This window comes from Mus pahari, unplaced genomic scaffold (assembly GCF_900095145.1).
Source record: "Mus pahari unplaced genomic scaffold, PAHARI_EIJ_v1.1 scaffold_6861_1, whole genome shotgun sequence".
Taxonomy (NCBI): Eukaryota; Metazoa; Chordata; class Mammalia; order Rodentia; family Muridae; genus Mus; species Mus pahari.
Window position 1 is genome coordinate 56,584 of NW_018393173.1, and position 8,286 is coordinate 64,869.

An 8,286-nucleotide genomic window follows, 5' to 3' on the forward strand; every position below is an offset into this window, starting at 1 on the left:
TGTGCCAATGAAGCTCTGAGAAGTTGTTGGGAATGTACTGAAAGTCACTGCTCATCACTGATAGCTTCTCACAGACATTATAGGGAATGTTTTTTATGGAGAAGATGTGGGCTTCAGCCACTGTAAAGTTGATTGATTCTGGGAGATGAACTTGGAATTGGAGATGGTAATGTCCAATAACTTCAATGAAAAAAATGGGAAAGTAGTCAGTATTTTATGAGGCATTGCAAAGTTGCCTGTATCTTAATCTTCATCTCTAAAATATAAAAAATAAATGTAATGCAGTAGGCCAAAGATATATCTAAGACAATAACCATAGAACCACCAAAATTACATTACCAGCTAGAAAAGATGTTGAACAGGTCAAGATTGCTGCCCAGTGTAAGCCAAGATTATACTCTAATAGGACTAAGAAAATTCTCTGGTGTTAATATCTGATGTCATTTGCCAAACTATGTTTAGATTATTTTAGGTTCATGAGCCCTCTCTTCTTTGGAATTATCTCTCCTGAAAGGGGAATTTCAATCCTCTCTATTTCTGTACCAACTCCTCTCTATGCTGGGAGCAGATTGTGCGTGTGGTTTCATAGCTGTACATTTCTGGAGTGATTTTGCCAGAATGAATCAGACCTAGAGCCTCACCCAGACCCGATTAGATAATGATAGGTGAGATAGAACATAGAGTAGAAGAAAGAAGGTATCAGTCATCAGATATTTAGCAATGAATAAAAACATGGGTATAAATGAATGAAGTAAAAAATTATGAGTTTAATTTTCTTTATCCATAATTTAAATGTTTCAGCCTTTACCTTCAATTGACTGCTTCAAAGTGTGAGATATGGATACTAACAATGTAAGGATATAAGAGGTTTTCATAGAAAAATGAAGTCAAAGTAGTTAGCAGATTGTATTTAATCCAGTACTCTTTTATCCAAAGAATAGGAAATTTTTACTGAGATTTAAACATAAAGATATGTCACCACTCACTAAAAGAAAGTGGAAATCTATACACTAAAGATCAAGGCATGTGGAAGAATAAACTGTTTTGCCAGCTGCCCTCAGACTCTTGCACTCCAGACTCTGTGGAGACATATTTCTCTGCACTAGAAATGAAGGTCTCACCTAAGCAAAGTGGTCTGTTCCTAGATTTCCTAAAATGAATGAGAATTTGGCAGAGTTAAAACAATATAAGAAAGTAAATGTCTGTTATTACATACCTAAATGAATGAAGTAGCTCTGTTAATAGCAAAGGGCTAAGGAAACTGACAAGCAAAAACTTTAGCAGAGACAAATCAGAGCAGATGGAATAGAATCTAAGACAAAATTCCATGAAGACAATTGTTTTTCCTGCTTTTCCAGGAAGATTATTATAGGACGAGACAACACTTGGATTTAATCTCTTCCAAATACAAATACTATTTGTCATGCAGCACAGATGATAGCAGGAATACATACATACAAGCATACATAAAAACATACATACATACATACATACATACATACATACATAATGCATTAATTATAACAAACTTCTGCCAGAATACTTGATAATACTTCATTAGTCTTTTAAAATTTTAATTATCCTAGTGATTAGATGCAGCTTTTTTTTTTTCACTTGAAGACAGCTTTTGTTTTGGGGGATTGTTTTTCTTGTGTTAGTACAACACCAATACCCATTAAGCCGTGTAACTCTGGAAACCAGGTCACTGATGAGGGACACCAAATACATCACCTACTTGCTTCACTAATTCATTATAGAGAATGATAAAATAGATATGTCTAGAAATAATTTTGAAAGGAAAATGTATATAAAGATAATATTTGTCTTCTCAATTCCTCTATCAGGTTGGTGTCATTTTTGAATCATCAAAGTATGAGCAAATCAAAGATAGTGCTAGACAAATTGCATTATTTACCATTAGAAAATCTAATTCCCTAAATCATAAAGCATTAAAAAGCTGTATTAAGTTGTAGACTTGCCTTAGCGAGGAGGAATTCACTAGACCTATTTTCCAATATCCTTTAATTGTTCTTATCTCAAGACACAAGAAAATATCTTTTATTGCTTCTGAAGAGCTACTTTATCAGATGTATCCCAGAAATTCAATTATTCAGGTTGGTGAGATGTACCTGGTTTTAATCTCCAAGAAATGATTTTCCAAATGCAATTGTAGTCATTGTAATTCAATATTTAAACTCTGCAGGAAATGCAGACTAGAGAGATATTCAGCCACTGTGTAGTTGTCAAGACTTTCTAAAGGCAATGCCACAATCAAGACATGTATAGGAAATATATTCTGGCAAACCTCAAAATTCCCAGGTCTCATTACTTCAAAGTATATGCTTAATGGACACAATAGTTGGGCCATTAATCATTTTCACTGGTATCTTCAGAAGACATTAATCAAAGTCAAAAGGGGAAGATTACCCAAGGACAGAGGAAGAAGCCTGACATCTTCAGGCCAAAAAGAAAGTCCTACAAAGGTTTGGACAATACTCTGATGTGAGATCTGTAGCCTCCAGAACTATGAGGAAGTTCTTTTTCAACAAGAGTTAAACCACCACATGTTAGGGTTATCCTGCCATCTGACACACAAAAGTTTGGGGAGATTTTTAGAAACAAGGAATGAAAATAAAAGTACATCAATAAGGTGCACAGAATTTGCACATAGGTGAACTTACAATTCCATGTACCTCCAAAGATGTGGTTTTCTCATATGGACTGATTTATGCCATTGGGAATCCATATTGAATTTGTTGAGATGCTTGTAGTCCAGCATCTAACTGGTTTGTCTTATCAGGATCCAGGCATGCTGTCAAAAACAATAAGAAAACATGTTCTAATAAAGAAAAGAAAGAACCTGAGAGTAGCAATGGATATTAATAGGTACCCATCTCATTAGATGACACTTTTATATTCATATCAATTAATAGTATATTATTTTAATATTCTGTATCAGGGATTTATATTTTTATGAATTATTTATATTTTCTTTAATATAACCCTCTGAGAAATTAAAATTAACTTATGTAACGATACAGAAAGTAATGTGATAAAGAAAAGAATGGCTTCTATTTTCATTCTTTTTGGATTCAAATACAAATTCATCATTATCATACTGGGTAACATCTCAAAGACTAATTTTTCCTCATCAGCAAAATAGGAGCACTGCCTATACCTTTCTCGGGTAATCACGAATTTATTTTAAAATCCCACATTGAGTATATATTATATGTCTGGCACTCTGTGCAAAATGAACCATTTAGTAATTTCAGAAACACTTTCTTTTCAAATATATTAGATGCATATTCTGTGTGTATATTCAAAGCATAAATATATGGTACACAAAACAGTGTCACAGCTAGGAAATAAAGCAAGGATGGGTCCTGCTGAGTTGTAAATGGAGGAAAGATGGGAAGAGGTTACAGTGTTATTAATAAAGAGACAAAGAGCAAGATGTAATTATATGAAAAATATTAGCCTTCTAGTGTGAAGGAAGATACAACACAATGTGAGCACTTAATTAATCTCTAAGGCTCAAACTAAAGACATTCTGTAATGGAGTGGTGAAAACCAATATATGGTCAGAAGACACAGTGCTATATAGGACAGGGGCTGAAATTATACAAATCTTCATGCATCATAAAACACCATGGCTGAGTGAAACAGACTCCTGCAATGCCCTCAGCTGGGAGGGACTGGGTCCACTGTGTCTGGTTAGAAAATCAAGACAGCTGAAATGCTGCTCATAACTGTGTGTATCAATAGCACTCATGTGAACCCACGCACACATAAGTAGAAACTATTTTAAGATAGTATTTAAAAGTTGCTTTAAAATTATTTACTTCTATAAGTAAATACTTAAATGTAGACAGAACAATTGAAGTCTGTTTGGATCATTGAGATGAGAAACACTTCTGAGTAGGATAGCATGATAGGAACAAGTTTGATGGGAAGCAGGAATAATCTGTGTATATATAAAAAGATCAAGTCAGTGTTGCTGCTGTTAGGTTGGGAGAGGAAAATGTAGGACATGACTTATATAGAGGGAGAAGATTGTATATATGATTTCAGGACTTAAGAAGTTTGCTACAGAAAATGGTAGTTTGATTTATTAATGCCATAGACCGGGCTCATTCGGTTTCCCCTCAATCTGTGGGAATCAAGGTTCTGGCAGTTGGGCATGGAGTCAACGAGTATTGACAGACAGACGCAGACAGGAGAGAGTACGCTGAATCTGAATGTATTGTCACAAATCAAACACAAATCTTATATAATACAGAAAACAAAGGAGTAGAGTGTCACAGCAGGCAAAGTACTTTGAAGTATCTGATAGTAAACAGAAATGACTTCAAAAGACTGACAGGAACCAGGTAGTGTTTACAGTAAAGATAAAACTGCTCTGCTTATAGACAGCTAATGACAGGTAAGGATTTCACAACCTAGTCACAATTTGTGCCACTCCTTTGAGCCTTGTGAAAGCTAGCACCAGGGGGTTCTGCTCTAGCATACCTTCTCATGAATAATGCAATACCACAACCCTCCTATTTCATATGCCTTGGTAAATTCTTGTATATGAGTGTAACTTGGCTCTTCTTTTAAGTATCTGTAGGGAATCTCCATTTGTCAGAAATTCACCAACTTGATTCTAATATGCAATGTAGTCTGATATACTTGGCTGTAATGAAGATTCTAAGTTGCTAAACTTCTAACTTCTAACTCTTATACAGTAAAATACTGTAAGAAAGCATGCAAGACCCTCCACAATATTGTAGAGACAAATCTGGGGCATTCTAGCTATGGAAATACCAAAGTTCCAGGAGGCTATTTCCTTGAAACTCTGCCTCAGGACTGCTTCCAGATTTCTAAACCTGTAATGTGAGTCACTACTGGAGTGGATGTAGCATATTAACTATGTGATCTTTATCAAACAGATGGTAAAAGCATATGATAGGAAGCTAGTGCAGTGTTACGAAGCTTATTAATCCACCTATGTATCTGCTTCACATTTTACAGGTACAATTGGGGACTGGAAGAATCACTTCACAGTAGCCCAAGCTGAAACCTTCGATAAAGTTTTCCAGGAGAAAATGGCCGGATTCCCCCCAAGGATGTTCCCATGGGAATAAGTTTTCAAAACTTTTAAATATTACATGAACACTGATGTTTAGGTTCCTGTTGTTCTATATCTGAGTACCTGAATGTGGTCATGCAATAAATCCTGTTGTGGAATTGTGAGGGTGATTTTTTAAAAGCTAGTGTTACTAATACTAGTAGTAGCAACAGTGGTGGTGGTGGTAGTGGTGGTGGTGGTGGTGGTGGTGGTGGTGGTGGTGGTGGTGGTGGTGGTTGTGTGTATACCGTTCTGTTTGTAATACCTTCAGAGGCCAGAAGAGTGCATTGGTTCCAAGGGACCTGAAGTTGCATGTAGCTGTAAACTTCCTTCTTTGGGTCCTAGGAACTGATTTCAGGTCCTCTACCTAAGCAATACAGTACTATTAAGATCTCTCCATCTTTGAGACTCATATCTTCAGCTCAGAATCATGGAGTCTTGCATCATCAAATTTTTGCTACTTTTATTATTGTTTTATTGTGTATTAGCAGTAAATTCCAATTCACTTTATAGAATTCCAGCTTTAAAACAGTTTATTTTCATTTAAATAAGTCATTTATTTGGAGATTTATTGACTGAGATTTGACATGACAAAAGTTTCTAAGTGTGAGGCTATGGAAATCACACAAGTATTACTCAGTATTTGTGTATTTATCATACTTTGCAAGAATACCAGCTTAATTATTTGCAAAGAAATGTATATATATACGTACTTAATAATTTCATTTGTTTATTCTCTTTATATCCTGCTTGCAGCCACCTCCCTACTCTCCTCTCAGCTGCACACTTACAACTTCCTCCCTCCATCCCCTCTCCTCTTCTCCTCAATGAAGGGGCTTCCCTCGCATTCACCCACCCAGGGACAAACTTACCCTGGTTCATCAAATCACATCAAGACTAAGTACATTCTCTCCCACTGAGGCCAGACAAGGCAGCCCAACTGTGGGAAAAGACTGCAAAAGGAGGCAACAAAGTCCAAGTCAAAGACAGCACCTGCTTCAATTAGTCTTCATGAGAAAAACATGAAGACTAAGAAGCATATTTGTACAGGCAGCCTATATCTGATCAGTGCATACTCTTTTGTTGGTGGTTTAGTCTCTGGGAGCGACCGTAGACCCAGGTTAGTTGGCTCTGCAGGTTTTCTTCTGATGATCTTGACCCTTCTAGTTTCTTCAATCTTACCCACAATTCTTCCATAAGATTCCCTGAGCTCTGTAGTAGAGATTGAGATCAGGGATGGTGATACTTCCCAGAAATTCTTTTCTTGTACAGGATTTTTTAGTTATCCTGGCTTTTTTATAACCACATAAAATAAAGAATTATTCTTTCAAGGTGGGTAAAGAATTGTGTAGGAATTTTTATAGAAATCACAGTGAATCTATAGATTGCTTTTGGTAAAATGGCCATTTTAACTATGTTAATCCTACTTGTACATGAGCATGGAAGATGATACAATCTTCTGATTTCTTCTTCAATTTCTTTTCAGACACCTGAAGTTCCTGTCATACAAATCGTCCACTTGCTTGGTTAGAGACTCCAAGAATTTTATATTATTTATAGCTATTCTCAATGGTTTGTATCCTAATTTTTTTCTCAGCCCATTCATCTTTTGTGTAAATGAAGGTTAATAATTTTTGAGTTAATTTTGTATACAGCTACTTGGCTGATCATGTTTATCAGCTATAAGAGTTCTTTGATAGAATTTTATTGGTCACTTATATATACTATCACATTATCTGCACATAGTGATATTTTGACTTCTTCCTTTCCAGTTTGTATCTCCTTGATCTTCTTTTGTTGTCTTATTGCTCTATCTAGAACTTCAAGTACTAAATTTAATAGCTATGGTGAGAGTTGGTAGCCTTATCTTGTATCTGATTTCAGTGGAATTATTTTGGGTTTCTCTCCATTTAATTTGATGTTGGCTATTGGCCTGCTGTATATTACCTTCATTGAGTTTAGGTATGTTCCATGTATCCATGATAACTCCAAGACTTTTAAAATAAAGAAGGAATGTTGGATATTGTCAAAGGTTTTTTTCATTATCTAATGAGGTGATCACGTGTTTTTTTCCCCCATTCTGTTTGTTTATATGGTGGAGAATATTGGTGGATTTTTGTATGTTGACATCCCTGCATTCCTGGGATGAAGCCTATTTGATCATCGTGTATTATGGTTTTGATGTGGTCTTAGATTGGGTTTGCAAGTATTTTGTTGAGTATTTTTGCATCAATCTTTATAAGGGAAATTTGTCTGTATTTCTCTTTCTTGGTCGAGTCTTTGTGTTGTTTAGAAATCGGGGTGATTGTTGACTCATAAAATGGATTTGGCAATGTTCCTTCTATTTCTATTTTGTAGAATAATTTGAAGAGGTATCAGTATTAGCTCTTCTTTGAAAGTCTAGTAGAATTCTGTGCTAAAACCATCTCTCCCGATGCTTGTCTGTCTGTCTGCCTGTCTGTCTGTCTGTTTGTTTGTTTTTCTTGGAATGAAATAGCTTTATGACTGATTTTTTTTCTTTGGGGGTTATAATTCTATTTAAGTTGTTTACCTGATCTTGACAAGTTTGTTAAGTGTAATCTATCAGGAAAATCATTGATTTTTACTTCTATATTCCAATTTTATGAAGTACAGGCTTTTAAAATAATACTTAATGATTCTTTGTATTTCCTACCTGTCTGTTGTTATGTCCCCCTTTTCATTTCTGATTTTGTTAATTTGGAAATTCTTTCTGTCTTTAGTTAACTTAACTGAGGTCTTGTCTACTTTATTGATTTTCTCCAAAAAAAAAACCAAAAAACAAAAAACAATTTGCTTCATTGTGCCTTTGTATTGTACTCTTTGATCTCAAACTTAAGGTTGATTATTTCCTCTGATCTACTCCTCTTGAGTATGTTTGCTTCTTTATGTTCTAGGGCTTTGAGGATTATTATTAAGTAGCTAGCATGAGAACTCATTGATTTCTTTACAAAGGCATTTAGTACTATGAATTTTCCTCCTAGCACTGCTTTCCTTGTGTATAGTAAGTTTTGGTATGTTGTGTTTTCATTTTCATTGAATTCTACAAAGTCTTTAATTTCTTCTTTATTTCATCCATGACCCAGTAGTCATTCAGTAGAAAGTTGTTCAGTCTCCTTAAGGTTGTAGGATTTCTGATATTTCTATTGTTCTTA

At 35.2% G+C, this 8,286-nt stretch overlaps 1 protein-coding gene across 1 annotated transcript in view; it reads left to right on the forward strand.

Annotated features, from left to right (window-relative positions):
* LOC110315385 (probable alcohol sulfotransferase) overlaps window positions 1-5,232 on the forward strand; it is a gene marked incomplete at its 5' end in the record, with an annotated part of 61,693 nt that extends 56,461 nt beyond the window's left edge. Inside the window, 2 exons of the mRNA XM_029534731.1 lie at window positions 4,127-4,226; window positions 5,017-5,232. Coding sequence (XP_029390591.1) covers window positions 4,127-4,226; window positions 5,017-5,129 — 213 coding nt within the window. The remainder of the gene's footprint in view (window positions 1-4,126; window positions 4,227-5,016) is intronic.
* Between the last annotated feature and the right edge of the window lie 3,054 nt (window positions 5,233-8,286).